The sequence below is a fragment of the Aricia agestis genome, chromosome 20 (genome assembly GCF_905147365.1).
Source record: "Aricia agestis chromosome 20, ilAriAges1.1, whole genome shotgun sequence".
NCBI classification, from domain to species: Eukaryota; Metazoa; Arthropoda; class Insecta; order Lepidoptera; family Lycaenidae; genus Aricia; species Aricia agestis.
Window position 1 is genome coordinate 1,494,916 of NC_056425.1, and position 25,884 is coordinate 1,520,799.

A 25,884-nucleotide genomic window follows, 5' to 3' on the forward strand; every position below is an offset into this window, starting at 1 on the left:
GATTCAAAGATTAGCCTGTACAAACAGACAAACAAACAAACAGAGAAACAAAAATTTCAAAAACAGTTAAAATGCGTTGAACTATTACTCTTCTACTATGCCCCTGACTCGTTTTTTCAAGTTTATTTTCAATGTACAAAAATTTTACCCCTACGATTTTATTATAAGTATAGATTTTCCTGTTCTGAGGTGTACACATATGAAACATACGCCAAGCCAATAAATAGAGAAGTTCATAAGAATGTTCATAAACAATAAATACTCTTTGACAAAATGTCGTAAATAATATAAGTAAGCAAGTACCTACTTTCTGAGTTTGAAAATGTAAAATAAATAACATCGGGTAAGTACTTATAGAACCTGAAATATTTCCAAAAGTATATGAATTTACGACATTTTGTCAAAGAGTATAATTTTTTGTTTGTAATTATTTTCTCTGCCGATTGACGTATATATTATGTTTCATAGTTTTACACGAAAATATACCATTTTAAGTATGTTAGTACTTAAAACTAATTAATTATGCCACGCTCCATACAAAAAGGATCGGACAGACGGACAGACGGAGTCTTAGTAATAGGGTTCCGTTTTTACCCTTTGGGTACGGAACTCTGAAAAAATATAAATTCGGCCCTCCTGAGAAGCCCAAAAACACCAAATCTTCTTTTGAAATTTAGGGGACCCTAAATACGGCGTACTTATATAATACATAAAATATATACTTAGGTTTGAAGGTTTCCGTAGAACGGATAGTAATCAGGACCCCCCCCCCCCCCCCCTTTTATACGCCCATGGCCCTAAATATTATAAGTATATTTAATACAATATAGCACCCGCAACTCGTTGCGCCTAAATTGTCCCACGGTAACCTGCACATTTATCCGAAACAAAAACTATCGTACAGGATGTATCATGTAGCTAAATTTTACTAAAGTTCATCAAAATGGATTTTGATTAACTTTAGTATTAATTATATAGATAATAAGATACAAGAAACGTAAATAAATGTAATTATCTTAAAGTATACTATAGAATATTAATACTTAGATAATTCATACTAAAGTTCATCAAAATCCATTCCAAATTTCAATTCCTCGAGGTAACAGACTTGTAACAGACAGACAAACAGAACTTAGTAAAATGAGGATTCTCTAGTTTGCTCTACTTTATATATTTGCCATGAGTCACAGGATTCTTAATATTACCAAATTCCTTAAGGAACTCGACTGATGATGATGAATGTGGCAAAATATGTAACGTGCCTAGCCTATCGAATAATGATTAAGTATTAATTTTGTTTAGTGTTGGTTCCGTATGTTTTATAGAGTAGGTACTATTTCGTATTTACTGATAACAAGACGTCTGACACATTTTAAGCATACTTTTACCGAGTTAGCCATCTATACTAATATTATACTTGATGCGAAATTGTGTCTGTATGTCTGTTACCTCTACACGCTTGAACTACAGAATCGACTTTGATAGGTATGGTCCTTGATATACCTTGAGTCCCGGGAAAAGATATCTAAAGCTGCGAGTCCACTGCATCGGAATCGGAGCGTACGGAGCGTCGTCATTTACGAAATGCCGATGGGGTGCGTCCACTGCATTCGGTTTCCGCATCGGAAATTTAGTTATGAATGTATAATATTATATGAAATGTGTGCGTTAACGCTTTGGAGTTAAGGTTGGATTTGCTAAGTTCAGTTTTGATACTTTGTTTCGATGCGCTTTGACTCTGCACTAAATATATAAATTGAACCATAGACGCGGCTGCGGATGACGTCATCGGCATAAATTCCGGTCTCAGGCGCAGAAATGCCGATCCAGTGCACGCAGTACCATACAAATCAATACAAAGCAACAAATCCGTACGCTCCGATTCCGATCCAGTGCACGCGCAGCTTAAGGATACTTTTTGTCCCGCAAAATGTACGATTTCTGCGCGATAAACGAATTTTGGCGCAACAATTGCGGTTGACATCTATAGTATTTTTAACTTACTTCCAAAAAGAATGAGTTTACATATAATGTTCGGCTGTATATATACTTTTATACATTATATAGAAATGCATTAGCTGTACACAAGCTGTACTTACATAAAATAAACTAAGAAAAGTAAAGTCAGATCTCTGCCTGCGGAATCCTAAAAACTAGATGTGCGTTTGACCCAAAATTATTGCTGACATACATACACGATCACACGTGTTGATCGACCACTAATTATGATTAACATTAAATGTGTTGTTTGTTTGTATATCGGAATAACTCTTATTTAAGATTATATATAATTATGTCTGTAAACTGTTAAATGGCTTTGAAACAACTTCAAAAATTTCGTGTTTTAGGCTGAAACATTATTTAATACCTCCATAATATTTACGAACAATAAGTTAATTACTTCTTATTAATAAGCTAAAACTAACTTCACTCTTGAGCTCTACCCGCGTTTTACAGTCCCACTCCCATTAAAAAAATTAACTTTTTCGGGAAAAAAATGTATCAAATTGTCATTGTAAACAACATGTTACACTGAAACTTTGCAATAAAATAGACAAGTAAATCCAAATGTTTCATGTAGTATAGATATTTTCGTGTAGTGCTGACTTAGTCAAAATCAAAGTCCATATTCCAGCGTTGTATATAAAGTATTACTCGGCGGTTACCAGCACAATCAGTCAACCACACAACATGAGGGCAGCAGTCGTGGTCCTCTGCCTCGCTATCGCTCAGCTCTCCTCCGCCAGGGTCCTCCGCACCCACTGGCCCCACATCGACACCTTCACGCTGGAGGAGCAGGCTAAGATCCACCAATACGAGCGGGACATCCAGCAAATCCTCGCCGAGAAGACCAAGGACAGCTCCAGCGTCAGCCATGAAACCAGCAGCAAGCACTCCTCGTCCGAGTCCCACGAGCACAAGCAGTCCAGCGAGGATCTGATCACCCTCCAGACGCTGACCACCAGCCACGAAACCAAAGACCAGGAGCGCATCTTCAACGAAGCCCTCACCATAATGCGCCACGTCAGCGAGGAGGACAAGAAGAAGATCCAGGAGGCCTTCGCCGCCGCCAAGAAGGACGCCGAGACCAAGAATGCCACCGAGATGATCCAGGAGCACGGGTACGCCTTCGAGAAGCACGAGGTCAAGACCGCCGACGGGTACTTCATCACCCTCTTCCGGATCCTTCCCAAGAAGGACATCCGCGAGGTCGGCCAGCGCCCCGTCGCCCTGCTCGTCCACGGCCTACTCGGCAGCGCCGATGACTGGCTCCTCATGGGTCCCGGCAAGTCCCTCGCCTACCAGATGGTCGACGCCGGGCTCGACGTGTGGCTCGGCAACGTCCGCGGCAGCCGCTACTCCCGCCGCCACGCCGCCAAGCACCCCGCCCAGCCCGACTTCTGGCAGTTCGCCGTCGACGAGATCGCCGCCCACGACCTGCCCGCCATGATCGACTACACGCTCGAGCACACCCAGCAGGAGAAGCTCTTCTACGTCGGCCACTCGCTCGGCGCGACCGCGTTCCTCGCGATGGCGTCCACGCACCCCGAATACAAAGACAAGGTGGCGATGATGTACGCGCTCGCTCCAATGGTGTACATGACGTACGTGCGCAGCCCCCTGCTCCGCATGCTGGCCCCCACCAGCCGCTACTACGAGGCCGTCACCCACAAGCTCGGCCGCGGGGAGTTCGCGCCCGAGATGGACTTCATCCGGAGGATCGGCGGCGAGATGACCGAAGATGTCATCGGCAGCGAGCGCGTGAGTTCCAACCTGAAGTTCGTCGTGTCCGGCGTCGACACCGCCGGCATGGATTGGGAGATGATGCCGATCATCGCCAAGCACCTGCCCGCTGGCGCCTCCACTCGCCAGATCAAGCAGTTCGGCCAGGCCAAAGCCGCCGGACAACTGAGGAAGTACGACTACGGGTCGGAGGTGAACATGAAGGTGTACGGCCAGCAGGAGCCGCCAAAATACAACATGACGGACGTCCAGGTGCCCGTGGCCATCTACTACAGCGAGGAGGACCTGCTGGCGCACCCCACGGACGTGGAGAGGCTGCACAGCGAGCTGCCGGACGTCAGGGACTTCTACAAGGTCCCCGAGCAGCACTTCAGCCACATGGACTTCCAGTTCGCGAAGACCACGCCCGTCACCATCAACCAAAGACTGATCGACTCTATCAAACAGATGTACGTCTAGATGTTTCTCTATATTAATATTATCGTGCGCTTAAACTACTTATTTATTTTAATTTAACAAAATAAACATTAATTAATTATTATTTTCGTCTTTACTTTATTCCACATTTACTTCAACCCTAATAAGTTCATCGATCTCTCCATGGATCTATATTTTAATCACTACTATCATGAATTATTCTAAAATAAATATTAAAACAACTATAAGTACGGTATTAAGTAATCAATCTTATAGGAAGGAGTCAATATTATGAAAATCTATTGAATAATGAAATTTTAAAGTGTTTTAACAATATTATTAAGTACTTAGGTATAATATTATATTAAGACTTTTTAAATACGGGTGGGTTCTCTGTATTAGCTCCGTGGTTGCACCAGAGTCCAGAGGCGTAGTTAAAATACGGCGTCCATAATGGACTTTTACTTTACTTTGACAGTTCATGTGACTTTTTTATGGTCAAATATATAGTAAAAATTAAGTAAGTTGGTGCAAAAACTTGATAAATACTTAATTGAATATAGGATGAAATCGTTAAATTGTAGAGTAGACAACTAAGTACGGTAGGTACTTAGCTTAGGGTGGGTTGCAACTTGCAACTTGCACCAGATGCGTAGTTCTAGTTAAGGTTATCGTCAAATATGGCGTTGATTATGGACTTTTACTAGGGATTTGACAATACATTTGACATTTTGTTATAGTTATAGTTATAATTAAAGTAAGTTGGTGCAACCCACCCTTTAAATGTCTCTACTCTCTACGGCAGTCGGCAGGTCATCGTGATTTTTTTATTAGAGTATTTTTTTTTTAATTACTTAGATCATGAAAATATATATCAATTGTATATTACTTACAAGTTACATCAATACATCTAAAGGGTGTAACAAAAATAAGTGATAATACTTTAGGGTGTGTACGTGTTCCTTGTAGAGAGTTCACTGTGAAAGTAGCAGCGCTTCAGCGCAAGGTCTGATGGTCTGATGGGATGGAGGTTTGGTCTTTCAAGACCAAATTAAGTATTATCACTTATTTTTGTTACACACTGTATACATATAAATAAAATTGGAGTGTCTGTTTGTAATATTTAAAGAACCGGTTTTTACTAGATACATGCATAATTATGAATGTAAGTTAGGGTACAGACACCAAAACAACATTTTTCACAATTTTTGTCTGTATGTCTGTCTGTCTGTCTGTTTGTTCCGGCTAATCTCTGAAATGGCTGGAGCGATTTTGACGAGACTTTTTAGGCACATAGCTGGTATAGTAAGGAATAAACTTAGGCTACTTTTTAACCGACTTGCAAAAAGGAGGAGGATATATTTCACTTATGTTAACGCGTACGAAGTCGCGGGTAACAGCTAGTTTAAAATATAATTACATTACATTATATTATACACTCGCTATCTGACGCTATTCGATAAAACACGAATAAAATGACATTTTCTAAAAATTATTTCTATCTAGATCGATTTATCGCCCCCGAAACCCCCTATAAGTATACTAAATTTCATGAAAATCGTTGGAGCTGATTCCGAGATTCCAATTATATATTTATATATATATACAAGAATTGCTCGTTTAAAGATATAAGATATACTTAATATTATCAATTTATCACGGTACGACCGTTCTCTGCGGTAGAGACTCGTGGTAGAGACCCAGTCTGGTGAATAGGAAAAGAAAGAGCAGGAACTACAAAAATAATTTTAATTGAAAAACAAACTCAAAGCTCTCAAAAATCATGTACGTAAATGTAAAGTTTAACCATTTTATTGAAGTCGGAAAATGTATACAACTTCTCTAAAAATAAGTTCGTTCTAGTTTTAGCTTGACAGATATTTAAACTAGATGGCAGTGATGGCACTAATTCAAAACGTAAATACAACGAATGTTTGACATTCAAAATAATAAAAATGCCACAGGCCTATAGATGTCATATTGCTATACTGTGCCTTTGCTTTGTTGTGACATGAACTTCCATTTTGACGTCAACGCGTTGTTGCGAGCGAGATAAAAATATAAGTCACCATAAGAGCGAATGAGAAGGCGACGCGACGGCGCTGTAGCGTTCCTTCCCGCCTTCCCCCCGTAAACATCAGTCAGTCGCGCTCCAGTTCGGTTTGCTGTTTGTAGTTTTCGTGTAATTCGTGTTTTTGAAGCATATTTTGTCAATATTACTTATTGGGATTGTTTTGTGACCAAAGTGAACTGTTTAAAGGTGGACAGAGAATAAAATTCGCAAATGGATTAAGTTATGCCCATTCCTACGGCCGGCATCGTACTAGAAGAAAGCTTCGAGCCTGACATGGCATTCATACAACGCAGCAACGTGAGGGAGATCACTCAGGACATCATTCAGAACACGAGAGTAACCAGCAGACAGATATCCATGTCGCCCGGAGGTAAGCAAAGCCGGTCAAAACCGACGCCACGTTTCCGCCATGCATGTCATTGTGACACTTTATACGTCAAGGTGACAATTATACAAAAACAACAATGTTATTTTCGTGTTATACAGCTAAAAATGTTTCCAATGTCCAGTAAAGCTGTAAATAAAGCCATTAGCGACGAAATCTAGGTCTGTTACGTCATTGAAGAACCTCGTTGAGGAATCTAAAATGGCGCCAATGCGCCACATCGAGATTCGTGCATACTCGACTAACTTTCAGTTATTTGGAATAAATTATCATGTTGGATTATTCACGACCTTCGTGGAAAGTTCCTTTTCATAAAAATGCTCTAAATTGTTAAAAACTAGCACATATCAACTGTAATTAGAGAAGGCACGTGTAGGTTATTAATAGATGCGAAGGCGTCCAATTCTATCGTCTTTTTAGTAGCAGATAACCTTATATTTTCGACCAAAATAGTTCTTAACTAATCTAAATATCGTTATAAAGAAATTCCCGCCCTAAAATATCGGTAATTGTTGTTGTTTTTATGAATTTGACGTGATTTGTCGTGATGACAGATTGACAGCGGTCACGGAGGACAAGATGGCCGATATCACGCGCTGTTGTAGGTGGCGCTGCGGTCGCTTTGTTGATATTGATATGCTGGTTCCAACTTCCAATAGAAATTAAAATTATGCTTATTATTAGAAACTGGTCTCACATTACACTTCAAAATCTTCTTAGAAATTATTATTAACCCATCAAACCCCAAGCGGCACCTGGCTGCCGCCTAACAATAATTGAAAATCTATTGTGTCTGCAATACCCACGATGGAGGTGTTAAGTAACTCTTGTTGCATTACACAATATAGACCACCACATAGTAAGTCCACTAACAGAACAGTAGCTGAAACATAATTTCCGCTGCTCTTCAGTTGTTGGTCTACTTTAGAAGGGCTATTCCATCCTAAATTGAATATTAAAGTCCTTATTTTTTTCTTAGTCAATCTGTACATACATTTTTTTCAATCTGTACAGTGAAAGAAAATAAGAACAAAATACACCAACTTATACTTAATTTTTTTATGAAATAAGGGTGCAAACAAGCAAACGGGTCACCTGATGGAAAGCAACTTCCGTCGCCCATGGACACTCGCAGCATCAGAAGAGCTGCAGGTGCGTTGCCGGCCTTTTAAGAGGGAATAGGCTTGACCGGAGAAATACCACGTTCTCACAGAAAACTGTCTTGAAACAGCACTTGCGCTGTGTTTCGCCGAGTGAGTGAGTTTACCGGAGGCCCAATTCCCTTCCCTATCCTCCCCTATTCCCTTCCCTTCCCATCCCTACCCTCCCCTGTTTCACGCTGGTTTTCTGTGAGAATGTGGTATTTCTCCAGTCAAGCCGGCCCATTCGTGCTGAAGCATGGCTCCCACATATAAATCAAAGAATATTAAAGTTCTTAATTTTTTCTTAGTCAATCTGTACACCAAGATAAGATAAGCCTTTATTCACAACAATTATTTTACATATTTTACATAATTACACAAAAAAAAAATATTTCCTTGTTGGTTGTCTTAAGTCATAGGCCTCCTCCAGATTATGCCACATAGTCCTGACTCCTGACTCTTGTCTTTACAATCTCTTCTCCAGTTCTTTGGTAGGTCATCTTCCCACCTTTTACATTGCCTTCCTTGTTTTCTTTTCCATTCATACCAAAATCTGTACACCAATCTGTACATCAAATCCTTTCAATCTGTACAGTGAAAACAAAATACACCAACTTATTCTTCATATTCTTAGATTACAGGATGTTTAATATTCTAATAATATCTGCTATATCTGTTTGCAACATCTTGCTCGTATGTTTGGATAGCAACTATGTTGATCCACAAACTTTAGTTATCTTATCTCTAGAATTTACAAATCTGGCAGAAAGAAATGCTTTATTGTCAAAAAGTAGGTTGGCTGATAACGTCTATGCCTATCTGAATGTGCAAATAAAAAATGGCTAAGTGCAAGTTCTGTAAGCTTTTAGGGACATATAAGATTATCATATTTTATATTGGATCCTAGATCATTCACTCGATTATATTGGATAATGTAATATAGACATAATATATATTCATTTCCTCCTTGATCATAGATTTTTGACATTTGCTGAGAGATTGGATCCAATACTTGGGTACAATTGGGTCATAGAAGCAGGTGTTGCCAGTTATCTGTATATATAAAAGAAAGTGGTGTTAGTTATAACACTACTTATAACTCAAGAACGGATGAACCAATTTGGTTGAAAATTGGTGGAGAGGTAGCTTAGAACCAGAAGACGGACAGAGGACTTTTTATCCCAAAAATGTATAGTTCCCGCACAATAAACTTTTATGATTTTCACCTAAACTATTCAATTTATTTTGATGGAATTTGGTATGAAGATACTTTGAGTCTTGGGAAAGGCCAAGGGATACTTTTTGTCCCAGAAAGTATACAGTTCTCACACAATAAACTTTTATGATTTTCGCCTAAACTATTCAATCTAGTTTGATTGAATTTTGATGAAATTTGGCATGGAGCTATACTAATTTTACGTTGTCCATAAGTTTAGCTATCAAATGAGACATTTTTATTTCATAGTCTGATATTTACAATGAGAAGTACTGGTCAGATTAGTGTGAAAGTCTGAGAAAAACTAAAATGGCTGCCATTTTACAACCGTGAGAGAGAGATTTTTTTTAAAGCCAATTTGTTGATAAATAAAATATGCCAATGGATCATGACATTAAGGGATCGGACACTGATGTCGGGACTCGGGACACATTGTAATATGTTGCAAAAGTTGACTGACTATAGTTAACAATACACACAGTAGAATTTGTAATTATTTTACAAACATTAAAATACATTTGCATATTTTATTGCAACAAGCAAATATTTTTGTTTGTTAAAAATAAAGTGCTTCTGTGTGAGGAGACGCATGAGAGGTTCAAAGTTCAATGTAATTAGTATGATAATAATTATTGCTGTGTTTGGTTCAGTTTTGTTTTAGTGCACACTAATGATTATTTGTAAATATGCTTGAACTTTACACCTGCATAATACGATGAATTTTGTGTTTAGCGAGGAAGTCTGTTCCGGAAAATGCTAGTTCTGTGACATATTCCTTGGGTTCCATCCAAAATAATTTCTATGTAACCTGCCTTTTTACTTTAGGGGTACTGCATTTATAAATATTATTTAAATAAAATGCAATCAGAGTAGAATAGAATAATTACAATATAGAAACAACACAGGCTCATTATCAGGAAAAATATATAGTACTATATTGTAGTACATGTTTTAAATAACTAAGTATATAGTGTTTGCTTAATAAAGACATTCTCTTTAGTTGAGTGATACAATGCCACATGTACTTTTTTATTTTATTTACATTTAAGTGAAAAAATCTGAGTTCAAACAGTATTTCCTTATCATGGGTCTGCCTTCGGAATGTCTTTTGTGGCTGTGTCTAACAAAATAAAATCATCAAATTCGAATAAAAAAAGAAGTTATCCGCAAAACATTGAACGATATGAAGAACACACTATCAGGTGATCTACTCCCGTTTGCTGGTTCGTCCTTGAACGTTCTCGCTAGGCAAACAAACCTTTACCTACGATCAGATCAGAGGGAATGCGTCGACCGGCGCGAGAAGCGCGCGGATCGATAGGGCAACGACCTTTTGACGTTACGTCAAGGACAGCTCCCGGCTAACAGCTGCGTGAGTACTTCCTATATCATCATCATCACTGCAAGAGTACCTTCCTGTCATCATCATCAGCTTTTCCTGTTACCTGTATTATCGTCATCATCATTGCATTAGAACCTTCTCGCCATCGTAGTTTGAGCAACTGTTTTAAATGTTAATATTATGTAAATTGGCTGCAGCCTTAAGACTTAGACTACCTATAGATATTTTCCGTCTTTCTATTTAAGAGGATACAACAGCGGCTAGAGAAATGAAAAAAAAGTACGTGTAATATCTATAGCTGTCTCCCTTACCTCAAGCGTATACCGCAGAACGCGATAGAGACAACTGCAGAAAATCCAGAAAATCAACGATTCGTTGTCCCCTGATTCCTTCTCCAAAACTTAACCGATTTAAGTACTTTTTTCATTAAAGATTAAAAAAAGGCTTGAGCTGTGTTCCTATGTTTTGCTTTTTTTGTATAATCTAGCCAAATCTGTTTTCTGGACGTTTGAACACAGTGGAAAATCTGGCCATTGTTTTGGGTTTTTGAACGTTCATATCTTATTTAATAATTAAATTATGAAAAAAAAGAAAACATAGGGACATTGTATCAGTAGCCGTAGATATTCAGGAAAAAAATTATAACTCTACTAGCATTATCCAGGGAGGAAACAGGGGACAACGTTTGTATGGAAAAAAGGGCGGTGTGGAATCCTCTTAATTAGCTTTCTTACATCTGATTATTTACGCGTAGTGCGTACGCTTCTCGCGAGACTACTTCCTTATGAAGTTCCGGGCGACATTTAATGTACTTTTATCTACTACCAACTAATATAATAATTATATTCTGTGGTACTAGTAAATGATTAATTGTGACTGATCTATTTTTATTGAGAGCAAATGTTATAATATTCTTCTTCTCTTTTTCTTCAGACACCATTCAATTTGTGATAGATCGAAATGATCCATTGCATGAAAGGCCAGTGCGGCGTACATTGACAAACTTCCACTCACACGTCTTATACATGATCTGTTACATTCTGTAGCTTTACATACGAATAACGACATACACTCGTATTAACTTAGTAACCCTTATCGTGACCCATTGTGATAGGGCAGCGATCACTTACCATCAGATGATCCATCTTTGCAAACGTTCCATTAAACATCGACATTTCAGCAACAAAGTCGGCACTTAACATCCATCAGCATGTTTCGCTAAGTGTACATTATAATTTATAAATAACATCCACGTACAGTCGACAAAAACAAGTCGCGCGTTTTGATGTGCCAGAATTTTTGTAGTAAGTACACGCAGAAATTGACTTGGAACTTGCTTTTATAGTGCTACTCAAATTCTACTTATGATACCTATTATGTTCTGTTTTATTTAAATGTTTGGTATGAATATATTTTGAACTATAAGAGAAGTTGATTCCTAGGCAGATGGCGGACCTAAGTAATTCGGTCGCGTTATGTCAAACCCATCCCCTCGATGGTACATTGCTCCAGTCAATGATATAATATTATGTTAGAATCTAGTATAGGAAGATGTACGGTTCCCGACAAATTAATTTCGGCGTAGCTCAGTTGCGGGAAATATCTAGTAGAGTTAATATTATAAAGATTATTATCATATTATAGTGGGTATAAGATAACACATGCTTAGTAATTACTAATTAATTTCTGTTTGCCCGAACGCGGCATACATAGCATTCGAAACTAGGAGACTGCTTGCTGAGTAATGTAGAATACATCTGGCACTGACAACTCAGTCTGTCTGGATCTATTTAGACGTCTAGGCGAGATGTACGACAGTTATCTAGGTTAACAGACCTACTTACATTCTACAGGATGACTATTTGTTCAGTTTCGTGACTTTGCAAAATTAACTCTGAATTTCTTATATATTCAGAAGAGTCTCTTGAATTATATATGTATTAGGAACTTTTTACTACGTAATCATTGTTATTCACAATTCCGTTTACAAACATGCAAAAAAGTTGCGACAACCTGCTAGGTACATCTACAACATGAACTCTAAGCAAAACAAAAAATTTGTACAAGACAAAACAAAAATTCTATTTGTTCCCTCTACGGCGCCTTTTCTTCTGCTGTACGGAAAACACGCGAACTAAATCCCTGCGCGTAGAATACGCTCACCATTGAACGCGCCCTAACCTCTTAAAGCTGCGCGTCCGCCAGGTCGGAATGGAGCGTACGGTGTGGACGGAGCGTCGTCTTTATAATTTGTCAGGCGCAGAAATGACGTTTCAGATGTTCCAGTGCACGCGGTACTATATATACCTATAGATACCAACAAACCCGTCCCCTCCGTATGCTCCGATTCCGATCCGGTAGACGCGCACCTTTAATCCTACAAATATTTTACCCATACTCATCATATTAAAATAAATAAAAAATAAAAAAAAATATTAGACACTACATAAAATCAAGTAAGGTGAAGCGCCTGCTACCCTATATAGGTTAGGAAACCTGTAGTAAGGGCTAGCAGTCTCTTTTCCCCTAAATACAGAACATACAATTTTTATATAGTATTAGCAATAGTTCCTTAATTACAATATGTTATAAACTTATGTATTCTAAATGGCACAGATTTTGACTCAGTATAGTCATGATTTTATCTATTTACCTTTAATATAACAATACAATTAAATATTTACCTTATTTTATCTTAGTTTTAAAATTACATAATAATATGGATGTGGAAGAGTAGACAGAGTTTGTGGGTCTGTGAGTATTATGTGCAATTATTATTGAGGTGTGGTTACTTTATTGTATTATGTAGATATATTTAAAAAATAATTCGAGTAATATTGTATACACTACATTGTACATACAAATTACAATGACCCCGTAAATACGTAATGCGCGATGTCGCCGCATGTCAGTGTACATCTTGTTGACCCAACTCTCGGTAATTCATTGCCAGATTACCACATAGCTAGTAGACGTAGATAGGTACTACTTGCTTGCGTAAATGAATATTATATTTCAAAACTGATGAACTGAGAGACCGAGTGTCGCTCTAAGGCTGCCTTCACATTTAATCGCGGCTCGCGATTAAATGTGAAGGCAGCCTAAGTTCAAAATAGAAATATAATAACTTTAAAATATGTACACGGTTTCCCAGGATAAAACAATGCTAGATTTTTTTCTCCTCCCTCAAAGCCGTAGGCATTCTTAAAACCGTCGCTAAAAGATTTTATATTCCACAAAATATACAAAATTGTATAGTTTTAAAGTATAATACTGTAATAATAGCTGTTGTAACTTATAATATATAAAGAAATACATAATAATAATGACGTATGTGTTGTTGCAGGTCGCGACCGTCTGATGTCGACGTCATCCACGGACGAGAACGAGTCGGGCACGGACGGCGAGGCGGACCGCTCGCGACACAACTTGTCGCACGGCCTGATAGCTGCGCCACCGGTATGTATAACAATTGTGTGCCTACATTTCTGAATTAGCAATGTCCCACTGCTAGGCAAAGACCACCTAAAATAAAACCTACCACTACAGCTTGGCGCACACTTTGACGGAGCGTGCCGGGGCTAGTCGGGCTCAACGCAGCGCAAAATGCGTATATAGCTAATAGCACACTATTGACGGGCCGGGTCGCATCGCATTGACGGATTTTAACGCTCACTGTGCCGGGGCTGGTCGGCCGTCGGCGCGTAGCGCATTGACGGATTTTGAGTTCAGTGTGCCGAGGCATGCCGAATGCCGGGCGCATCGCATCGGAAATCCGCGCCGATGAGCCCCGGCACAGCGAGCGGTACGCGCATCGCTTCCATACAAATTGTATGTTGGTAGATTTTTGCGCTGAGCCCCGGCACGCTGCGGCCCGGCATAGTTTGCTCATTCCTTGTCCCTTTCTTTTAATTAGCTTGTGCGGTCTTACTTTTTGGGAAATGGCTGTGTAAAGTTTTTGTCTTGCCCCTGTGCCACCATTATTTTTAATTAACATGCGATATCTCGTTGGTGGGCGAAGGTATAAGATCTGCCATTTATGTCGCTTCTACTCTATTGACCTGCCCGACTTTATTATTATTATATTCTTCAGGCTCTTCAATATGTGATACTTGAGTCAAGCTTTTGATATAATCTTCCAGTCTACCTAATGATTGCTATTTAATTGTTATACCTAAAAGTAAATAAAATAAACTTTTCTTTTCCAGAACATAATTATCCGCAAGCGACGCGGCAACCTGCCCAAGCACTCGGTGAAGATCCTCAAGCGATGGTTGTACGAGCACCGCTACAACGCTTACCCCAGTGACGCGGAGAAACTCACTCTCAGTCAGGAGGCGAATCTTACTGTGTTGCAGGTAAATACAATGTCTTGAGCTGTTTATGCTGTAGCCAACTTTATGTTGCCCCAATTAATTGCTAACGAATTAAATTAATTGTCTAGAACATGCTTAAAACTTAGCATACAACAAAGCTAACCCATACTGGGTTAGCTTTGTTAAAAGCCGCGTACTGACCAAGCGAGCAGCCTCGCAAGGCGCGAGGCTCTGGCCGCGGCACGATCGGGCGAGGCAGCGCGTAGGTTTGCCTCGATCGAGGCACGTCTCGACCGACCGAGGATTTGCCTCACGAAGCTGCTCGCTCAATCAGTACGCGACTAATTAATTACGTGCCGTTCTGGCTAGTAAAATCATATATTCTATTTTCATCGTGACGTCTGTCTTTAGTGGGCCCCTACATTTGTTTTTTTACTGCAAATTTACGATATTGGCTGTGACCAGGTATGCAACTGGTTCATCAACGCGCGGCGGCGCATCCTGCCCGAGATGATCCGACGCGAGGGCCACGACCCGCTCCACTACACCATCTCGCGGCGCGGCCGCAAGCAGCTGGCGGGCGACGCGTCCGGCAGCGGCGTCGTGCTCGCCGCCTGGGATGGCGCAGACCCCGAGGTGAGTGTACTGCACCGACAACACGTCCTGATGATGATCTTCTAGATCGAGGCCTATAAAATTGATATGAGGCTGAAATACCGAACTAGTGTGGCGAGCCGTATGATCACGCTGCCTGGCGTCACGATCACGTGATTTGGAGGCAATAGCGGCGTTAGGGGAGGGCATGAAGCTAATACGGGGAGGGCGAGCGCCCAGGGCGCCGGATAAAAAGAGGCGCTGAAGGCAAACAAAAGGGGCGCCAATTTTTTCAGAGCTACCAGCACAGTAGGCGCCGAAGAAATCTCGCCCAGGGCGCTGATGCCTAGTAGTGCTAAAACCGGCACTTTTGGTCTGACTGAACTGTCTCATGACACAACCATATTCTCATCCCCAGGATCCGGAAGGCGGCGGGCAGGAGGCGGAGTACGGCGAGGGTCTGCTAGTCTACCGCAGCGACGCGGACCTCCCCGACGGCGAGGAGGACTACTCGTCGAGCGCACTCAGCGAAGAGGATGTCAAGTATGACCCCTCTGTGTGGCAATCCGTTATCAGATATGGGCCCGAAGATATCAGTCCTGCTAGAGGGTACGCTTTGGTTGTTAGGACTGGCTCTGTACTTGTTAGGGCTGGTTAGTGGTTCATATGGGAATAGAGGCCCGAAACATTGGGAGAATATGTCCTGTCTGACTTAGCTCCGTACCGAATTGCGTCAAAATCGACTCAGCAGTTTACGCGTGAAGAGCAGAAGTATTTAGTATGTATGTATTATAGACACAATTTCGTGTTTACATTTTTCATTTCACTCATATTCGGGCTTAAGTCGTCTCATTAACAATATGGCATGATTTGGTACCTATGATTGCATCAAGAATTGTCTGGTTAAAGACCATTGAATAACATCATATAAAGTTAGTACTGCAGTACAGTTTTACAAAAATTGTAGCAAATGCTTCACCCTACAATTTGCGCAAAAAGGCCTGTTTCAGACCTGAGCCCCTAGCCAAGACGTTTTCTTAATCGTACAAATTTTGCAAAAATTTACACAAGCGTTCGATAAAGTCGACATTCAACTCATGTTATGACAATTCCATACATTTTGATCGGCGATTCCATAAAGAAGCGATTAGGAAAACTTGTTGGCTGGGGGCTCTTATTCTATTGGTGGACAAGACATGTGGCTTGTTTCGGCAGGACGGCGGCTGTGGTGACGGTGCGCACGTCGGAGGAGGAGGGCGGCGACGGGGCGGGGGGGTGGCACCCGCAGCTCGCGCACCTGCCGCAGCTGCCGCACCCGCTGCGCCGACAGAAGGTACGTACACTGTACAGGCTGAGTCTCCTTCCTACAGGATGTAACAAAGTGGGCTTACCACGCTTACGTGTCGCACACGTTGCTAAATCGTGTACTATACAGGGTACACAACCTTCCTGCCAAATTTTGATATATTGATCCTTGTTAAAAATAAAAATACACGTATTTTTTCTTTTATAACCACTCAGTACTAAAAATGGACTGGTTAAATGGACTCTCCTAATGATACCTAAGCCCTGGAAAAAATTTGGCAGGAACGTTTAATTGCACCCTGTATAAAAAAAACTATCACTTTTTTGTTCAACCCTATACTATATTCATAATGCTAAGTACTCACATGCGGTTTTGCTCCATAGTTTTACTCCCAATCGAGTGATAATTACTGTGTTGACCGCAAAACTGACAGCTCGAAGGCTCGCATCGAGCCGGCTCGATGGAATTAAATATATCGATTTAGAATAAAACTATCGAGCAATGCTGAATGTGTGGACGAAGCGCGAGCCGCGGATTTCGCTCGACGTTATTGCTCGAATCGATAGAGCAAAACCGTATGTGAGTACTTATAGTCCGTGCAATCTACGAAGACGCGCCCGACTATTCCCCCAATCGATTATAGTATATGTGTGCAATTTTTCGTCAATGTGTGTGTTATCGGTACACACAAATTACCTATGAGTGCACGCGCACACTACAATAAATAGACCAATTAAGAAAAGCGTCACGGTCAAAGGGAAATATGCTCACGCATGCACGGACTATAACTATAGCATTACACTATATTGTACAATTTCCAAAGTATCTCCAACTCGTAAATCGCGTCAACGGCTTAGAGTTAGTCCACACGGCGTGTTGCGTCAGCGTTGTGTCGACGGAGCGCTGCCGTTGCTTTGTTTTACATACAAATAACCAGTTTTCACACTGCGCGTCGTCGCAACGCACACATGACGGACAGCAGCCCACAAGACGAAGAGGGAGGGGTGTTGACGTTAAGACTGCTTCGTAATAATGCTGCGATGGCGCAGCGCCGTGTGGACTGGCTCTTAATCGTAAAGACAAAACAAATTGATGTATATTTTTTTGATTTATCATTTCAGGGTGGTGAGGGGGAGAAGGATCAGTTTAAGTGCCTGTACCTGCTGGTGGAGACCGCCGTCGCCGTCCGCCAGCGGGAGAAGGAGGGCGAGGAGGTCGCCGTCTAGTGACACCACAGGTGGGTACATAAATGACAGCTCGACAGGTACATCCACAAATGACAGCTCGAGAGTTGAGCTCTAGCCCAGGCAAGGGTGTCGCCAGTTGCCCTCCCCTAGATATCAAATGTAGCAAAGTTTAATACATGGACATCAGAGCCTGTATCACGAAACGGTTTTGAAACTCAAACAATCGTACGAGAATGTTGCGTCCTACTCTAACAAACGTGAAATGACGTTGTTAGAGCAGGACGCGGCATTCTCGTCCGATTGTTTGAGTCTCAAAACGGTTTCGTAGTAGGCCTATAGAACCGTTTTTATTACAATCTTCATCGAGGCAAAGACTTGTAACGTGTAACGCTTCATGCTCTCGACTATACCAGGTGTTCATATATTTTTTTTTTCGTAATATTGCCCCTTTTCCGCCCCCTTAGTCATAAGCTGGCGAGGCTCTTGAGCCCATGTCTACGTTAAAGCCCGCCTAATGCATAAAGACAGAATCTTATCTATTCAACAGCGTATGTGATTGGTTAATATTTTGACGTTTGCTAATCAAAAGCGTTAGAGAAACTGCAGTCAAAAAACTCAGAAATCGGACAATAGACTTTTTAGCGCTCGTTTCAAAGATATATTAAAGTAGTAATTTGTAGACAACACAAGTTTCCAAAATCATTATTGCTAAAAATTGCAAAGGTGGTTTATGTATGATGAAAGAAAGTCGTCTTCGTTATGATAATATGTCAAACATGGCCGTCAGATAATGACTTTACAGGGTGCAATTAAACCTTCCTGCCAAATCTTGATATATTGATCCTTGTTGAAAATAAAAATACCCTTTTTTTACTTTTATAGTCACTTAGTACTAAAATGTTGAGAAAAACCTTCCGAAAGTTATCCTAAAAAACACTACAATTAATGGACACGCTGCGTCGGCCGCGCGTGACGTGCCCCCGCGTGCGCGCCTTATCCCGCGACACCCCCTCTCATTCCCCCGCGCCGCGAGTGACCGTTCTGCAACGATTTTAAGTGGGATAAAATATGTCATTGAAAAAAAAAATAACCCAATTTTTTTTCGGTTAAATGGTCTCTCCTTATGATACCTAAGCCCTGGAAAAAATTTAGCAGGAAGGTTTAATTGCACCCTGTATAACATTGATTTGACATAACAAGACCATAGGCTCCTGGTGAAATAACATAGGCTCCTAACTTACCGGTTTATAGGAACCAGTGGTAGGCACCTTAGTTTCTTCGTTATTTCTACGACGTTCAAAAAGAGTATTTATGATACCTAATTTGAATAAAAAGATATTTTATTTTATTTATCTATACTATAATATTATAATTCTGCAGAGTTTGTTTGTTTGTTTGTTTGAACGCTCTAATCTCAGGAAGTACGGGTCCGATTTGAAAAATTCTTTTACTGTTGGATAGGCCGTTTCTCGAGGAAGGCTATAGGCTATATTTTATCACGCTAAGACTAATAGGATCGAAGAAATAGAGGAAAATGTGGAAAAAACGGGAAATTATATGGAAGGGCTTATTTGAACGCGCTAATCTCAGGAACTACTGGTTTGATTTGAAAAATTCTTTCAGTGTTAGATTGCCCATTTATCGTTGTATGTATGTTGACATTGTATAATTTTAAGTTACAGCATTGTAAATTTTATTTTAAAAGATTAATTTTTTTACCTCACTTTTTTTTGGTAAAAAAAGTGGGCCCCGTGCGAGTTTCTTACGCCGGTTCTTCTCGCCGGGATAGTTCCCGAACCGGTGGTAGGCACCGTAGCTAATATTAACATTCTGAAAGTATTTTCTTAAAATCTACTCAGAAATAAAACATTTTTTATTTATTTTTATTATTTATTTATCGAGAAAGGCTATAGGCTATATTTTATCACGCTAAGACTTATAGGAGCGAAGAAATAGAGGAAAATGTAGAAAAAAACGGGGGAAATTATACGAAATGGCTTATTTGAACGCGCTAATCTCAGGAACTACTGGTCCGATTTAAAAAATTCTTTCAGTGTTAGATAGCCCATTTATCGAGGAAGGCTATAGGCTATATTTTATCACGCTAAGACTAATAGGAGCCAAGAAATAGAGGAAAATGTGGAAAAAACTGAGGAAAATTAATTGAATTTGCTTATTATCTTAAGAACTACTGGAGCAATTTTTATGTTATTTGGCAAACATGAAGAATAGACCACGTGAAGGAGAAAAGGCTATTTTTTGCGGAAAAATGTACGGTTGCGTGATATTCCTAAATTACGCAAGCAAAGCCGCGCGAATAATCTAGATAATATTATAATAAAATCGTAGGAAAGTCAATTCTGTATATAATTGAATATTTTTGTACAATAAATACTTGGGATGTGATCTACTATGCTAACGCGGACGAAGTCGCGGGCAACAGCTAGTTTTAAATACAATGAATGTTTTACTTCTCTGATGAAAGTGATGATACACATCATTATTATATCAGCAGATATGTATTCTGACCCATAAAGTTAATATACCTAGCGGAATAGAGAAACAAAGGCCTGAGCAAGAGAGATGTCACTATCAGTAACACTGCGTGGTAAAAAGAGACGTGTGATACATGACAGCAGCACTCTTTTTTTTTTGACGTCCAGTCGGCACGTGCCGCACGTTGACAATTTAATCTCATAGAATTCATGTTCTTGCTTGTGTAAGTGTATACGTATTACGTACACATATTTTTCACACAGATGAAAACCAATTTTGGTTACGTTTGACAGCTCGACGCAGTGTTGCCAACTTTTTTTTTACTAACCCACCAAATTCAGCAGCGTAAACCACCAGAAACCGCTAAAACCTAAATCGCCTCTCAAACCACCAGAATTCCACTAAATAATAATAAAGACAACAACAACCTAGATAGGTTGTTGTTGTCTTTACGTTTGATTTTCAAATTATATTCAGATGAATATAATTTGAAAATAATACAATATTATTATGAAATAATAATAATAATTATTATTATTAAACACTTTACCGTTATTTGAAGCATAATAATTGAGATAGGCACTTCCGTTTCCGCAGATTTTACCTCCTTTTCTTTCCTGAATGTTGGTAGCTCTGTCAACCTTGGCGCCATCATCGAGCAGGTAGAGGGAGAATTCCCGCTCAACTATGATCATTGGCGTTTTGTTTTCCGCACCGCACAGTCGTGCTCAGAAGTCATTACGTATTATACCTCATTATTATATAACTCCTAGTTATATAATTTAAGTAAAAAGTGAAATAATTTCAGTGTTGTGTTTTTACCGTTTTTCAAGTGTTTTGGTAATTCACGTAAGTTATATTTTTATACATTTTTTCTTAAGAAAAGATGAAAAATTCGTATTAATAACGATTTTATCGTTCGTATCGTTACTTTAGTAACGAATATAAATTTAAATACTACATTTAAATTTTTAAATATTTATTTTCTAGTTAAGTTCTTGTGTTTGTGTTCTTTCCTAGGTTAAGGTAGCTATTAATAATAATAACGAATCTGAATTTGTTAATGATTCGGTAGTAACACCAGCTAACGTTAGATTTGAAACTACCCACTAATGTGGTTAATAAAATAGCCCTTGTTCCCGTGCAAGGTCATCATCAAGGTCTAGTAGTAGTAGTTCCACAAGTGATTCGAGCTCGTCATCGACTTCTACTTCACACAGCAAACGTAAATCGAGGCGCCGCCGCCACAAAAAAGGGGGGAGCAAATACAGACAGCGCTATGACCACCCTTTAGCTAAATTAACTCAAGAGGTTAATGAACTTGACAAAAAGGTTAATTATTTTTACGAAAACCGGTCTATTTTTCAAGGTCATGCAGTTGCATCGACGATAATGTCAGTCGGAAATTGTATAGCAAATCAAATGAAAATGAAACGACCGTTAGCAATTCTTTATAACCGAATCTTGTTTTTGTAATTGAAACAAAACTTAAAGAAACGTCCGTTACGAAAACTTCTCTTTTGGGGGTTTTGGCTATATTAAATAAATATTCAACATACTAGCGAATGGTCAGAAGTTCGTTATTCTGAAGTTCAAGAATCTTATAATCATATATTAGTTTTTGTTGATTTAGAGGTCAATGATGAGCTTAAATATTTAAAAAAAAAATCAATCTCACGTGCACAAATCATACGCGGCATTATTATATTGCAGAGCGGAGCATTGAAATCTGCTCTTAAGAAATTCTTACAATGCAATGGTCACACGCTTCAAGCTTAACCCCTGAAGGTTAAATGAAACCGTTAAGGTTTTGTATCACAACGTCAGAGTTACTTCAATTAATTTGTGATCTGAGCTGAGGTTTTCAAATGAGACGCAATGCAATTATCAATTTCGTTCACGACCCAGTTCTTGCAATCATTTTTATCTAAGTTAATTCCGAGTTACTGGTGTCACTACTCGAAAAGACTGAGGGAGCTCGCAAAACCTTGGTTGCGAATAGTCAGAATAATGTTACTGCCGCTGCGCAAGCGGGTTCTGGAGCAACAGTTTGACTCGCCGCCCCCCGCAGGGGCAGGCTAAGTGTTATATATCCGCGCAGGGTATGTCTCATGGATGTTGTGCTAGCTCGCACATTTCCCATGCTCACCAGTCTGCGCAAGGCTGTTCTTACAATCGTCCCCCGCAGGGACAAACAATTAATTTTGAACCACGGTCAATGCCTAGCAATGCACGAAGTTCTTTTTACTCGAGAGCTTAGCCTACCCCCGCAGGGGCAGACTAAGAGTTATATACCCGCGCAGGGTATGTCTCATGGATGTTGTGCTAGCTCGCACATTTCCCATGATCACCAGCCTGCGCAAGGCTGTTCTTACAATCGTCCCCCACAGGGACAAAGAAATAATTTTGAACCACGTTCAATGCCTGGCAATGCACGAAGGTTCTTTCACTCGAGAGGAGCTCGATTGGACAACTGAGGGAACTTCCACGGCAAAAGTACCCGTGAACGTGCCGCTTCTCTAAAATAAATTTCTTTAGTTCTAATTTTTGTAATGCGGTATTTGGTATTATGTTGTTATTACAGCATTTGCCTTCGCGTGCTAACCTTGCAGTTTGCACGAAAAAAAGGCGATCAAACTTCTTCCGGTTTCTCTGTTAAGTCTTGACAACATTCATCATGCTAAACAATCGCTCTATATCAGCGGTAGAATGCGGCAAAACGAATAGAGATAATAATATAAAAATTGAGTTTCCGGTGTGCGTCTTCAAGGGCTAGAAAAATAATAAACAAAAACTAGTGGTTTAACGTCGAAGCTACCACTAACTTAAATAATCTAATCCACTAAGAAATCCACTAGCCACTAAAACCAAATTTTGCCCGCCGAAAGGTACGTCTAAACCACCAGATCTAGTGGAAATTCCACTAAGTTGGCAACACTGAGCTCGAGATTGTTGCTCTATTCCGCTAGGTATATTAACTTTATGATTCTGACCACACATCAGCATTCAGGCTTCTTTGCTATATTTAGCTGTAAATGTGACTACAGCTGCAGTCTGTCAAGTGACAATTTGCAAGATGGCGGTAGTTCTGATTTTTGCTACGCTCTAAAAATAAAGAAAAGGCGAAATAAATGCATTGTTTCGCCTTTTCTTTATCTCTGTTGTTATCACCTTTATAAAATTAAAGTACTTGAATTATTTTTTTCGTTACAGAGAGAGAAATATTGGAGAAAATCGAGAGTTTGGATCGCTTTTGGAAAGGAATTGCATGTTAGGGCTTGGTCAAGCCACTAAAGGTCTTTAGGTACCACGGAAAGTCCTAGACTAGAATCTAGGCAAATTCTAGGTCTGTTTGCACAGGTCTTATGATAACTTAGTGATTGAGGTACAGAAGTTTTACTTTGAAATGACTTTAAAATGTTTGTTCCTAACACAAAGTACTTTAAGGGTTAACAATCAAGTTTTTTTTATAACTTTAATATTAACTCCATTTTCGTCTCTTAAAGGCATTTATATCTATGTCACTATAGAAATAGTTTAGAAATACAAATTTTTAAAAAGTGTTGCTGTCGTGTTTCTATCACGAACATGTTGAAGCCTAAAAGGTAGATACTAGCACCAGTGGAACTGTCAATGGAACTCTACCTGGGCCTTTAGTCAAGTTGTATTCGGTTCAATAGTGAAGTTCAAAATTTGAAATTGTGACGGCATAGTGTTACGCTAAGTAACATGCCGCTTACGATAAATTATCTCAATTCGATAGGAGATAACTAACAGTTCATAATAATGTTGCAATAATTCTAAAAAGTTTTTAGTATTTTCTAAACTGTTGCTATACTGACATCGATACGTTTTTACTGAAAAATTAGACGCTACAAGTAACATAATGCTGCCCTATTAATACTAGTTACTATGCACACTAATCTTTAAAATATATTCTATTTCTACCGAATGTAGTGATAGGAACGATATTTTCTTGATTTAATGTAGTTTTGATGTAGAACATGTATATATATTATTTCGGTTGTAGTTTATAACTCTTTTAAATTGTAAGACGGTGTACATTAAAACTGATTTCTTAATGTTCCTCGTCAACCGTCATTTTTCTGTCAAAAAATGACGGTTTTTGATACCATTATGAATATAACTTTACCTTGGCGTATCATCAAACATAATGAAGTTATCAAGTTTGTGACACAATTAAGCTATTAGTAAATGCATACTTAGTATTTTAAGTTTTATCAAAATCGGACTCGTCATTTCTGATTTTAAAATATATCATAAGTTCTTACAAAATTCAACCCTACATACATTATGATAATTGATATCATAATTAAAATATGATTTGAATTTGTTACGGGTTGATTTAGTATATCCCTTTAATCAATGGTACTCCTGAGATCATATGGAAAGGGTTTTTATTTATTTCGAACCGCATAGACCCATTTTATAAATAATCTTTCTTTTCATGTATGACGAAGATTATAATCTTTGTCATACATGAGTATTGGGGATATGTAGGCGATTGCCTGTTTTATTAATATAGATATACATGCAGAAACGTAGTTTATACAATATATAACAAAGCTTTAAATGTTTGCAATAATAAATATACTAAAAACACCATACATACTTAGTAAGATGCCAAATTTTTACAACGATAGCTAAATATTTATTATGTATCACTTTCGTATTAATTATGACAAAGATAGACTCAGAAAAGAGGCTGCTCCTTGTAACACACCCAAAATTGTATAATTATTAGTATACATTGTATGGTTGCTGTTAAGCATTTGTGTGTCAACCACAGACATAGATAATGATTCATGATAGATATCGCATGTGTATGTACTTCGCGTGCCATATCGTGCTTCCAAACGACGAGCAATACTCGTCTTTGAAAGTCTGTTCTTTAGTCTGCCATCGGAATCGGAATTTTAAAAATGCCTAAAAGTGCCGTATTGAGCTGTAGAAATTCTAATAGAAACGTTGGCCTAGATAATGGGCACTTTTCTTATCATGGGTACGTCACAGTAGCTATAAAAAAGTGGCACGCTCGTTTTCATACAAATGGAGCGATATGCAGTATCTATCTTTATCTATGTCTGTGGTATAAACCCACAAAAATTTTTGGTGTTGAGTTATGAATACAGTCTTGTTTTAAATGTGCTATGTACTAAAGAACATGGCTGCATTCATAATTCAATACGTATTTTTTGTGAGTTGATACACAAACGCTTAACGGCGTCGATATAATATGATTGCAATATGTATAACATTTCATTTATCCTAGTGTAGGGTTTCATTGTACTCAACTTTATAAATCAGATTGTTCGGTATTTACTTTTTATGATAATAAAATCAGCAAATTATTAAGTTACAAATAAAAATGCCAAGAAAAGCTATTGTAGGCCACACTCAACCTTAATGTCGCTTGGAAAAACTTTAGTTTCCTTAGAAACACTTGCAAGGTAGTTCAAAGAACGAATACCGAGTCACCGTCTGATCGCGTTCTACCAATAACGGCCCATCTGATCACTGATTCTTAAAATTATGCGTGACCTACAAAGCATTACTAATTATATAGTCTGTCAAAAAATTGAAGAAATTAAAAAATGGCAACATCGTAGTGTCATCACTTTTTTCTTAGATTGATTTGAAAGGG

At 39.1% G+C, this 25,884-nt stretch overlaps 2 protein-coding genes across 4 annotated transcripts; both read left to right on the forward strand.

Moving 5' to 3' along the window:
• Nucleotides 1-2,660: 2,660 nt before the first annotated feature.
• Nucleotides 2,661-4,241, forward strand: LOC121737474 (lipase 3-like). Its single transcript, XM_042129153.1, has one exon. It carries the CDS (start codon nt 2,692-2,694, stop codon nt 4,201-4,203), a length of 1,512 nt encoding a protein of 503 aa, XP_041985087.1. The 5' UTR covers nt 2,661-2,691; the 3' UTR covers nt 4,204-4,241.
• Nucleotides 4,242-6,288: 2,047 nt separating this feature from the next.
• LOC121737479 (homeobox protein TGIF2-like) lies at nt 6,289-24,672 on the forward strand. 3 transcript variants are annotated; one of them, XM_042129162.1, is made up of 9 exons: nt 6,289-6,605; nt 13,667-13,779; nt 14,529-14,678; nt 15,102-15,272; nt 15,649-15,839; nt 16,446-16,563; nt 17,658-17,773; nt 18,366-18,368; nt 23,429-24,672. In XM_042129162.1, the coding sequence occupies exons 1-7, from the start codon at nt 6,458-6,460 to the stop codon at nt 17,760-17,762; spliced, it is 996 nt and encodes a 331-aa protein (XP_041985096.1). In that variant the 5' UTR covers nt 6,289-6,457; the 3' UTR covers nt 17,763-17,773; nt 18,366-18,368; nt 23,429-24,672. The 3 variants fall into 3 exon arrangements, with proteins under 3 accessions (XP_041985096.1, XP_041985095.1, XP_041985097.1); XM_042129161.1 differs by lacking the exon at nt 18,366-18,368 and having other exon boundaries at nt 23,433-24,672; XM_042129163.1 differs by lacking the exon at nt 18,366-18,368 and having other exon boundaries at nt 15,649-15,773; nt 23,433-24,672.
• The last annotated feature ends 1,212 nt before the right edge of the window (nt 24,673-25,884 follow it).

What these genes read in the sequence shown, in the direction of transcription:
- LOC121737474 (XM_042129153.1), top strand. Translation starts at nt 2,692, where the DNA reads ATGAGGGCAGCAGTCGTGGTCCTCTGCCTCGCTATCGCTCAGCTCTCC.
- LOC121737479 (XM_042129162.1), top strand. Translation starts at nt 6,458, where the DNA reads ATGCCCATTCCTACGGCCGGCATCGTACTAGAAGAAAGCTTCGAGCCT. An exon ending in GCCTGATAGCTGCGCCACCG is followed by an intron (nt 13,780 to 14,528) that starts GTATGTATAACA and finishes TTTCTTTTCCAG; the next exon opens with AACATAATTATCCGCAAGCG. An exon ending in GGGATGGCGCAGACCCCGAG is followed by an intron (nt 15,273 to 15,648) that starts GTGAGTGTACTG and finishes TCTCATCCCCAG; the next exon opens with GATCCGGAAGGCGGCGGGCA.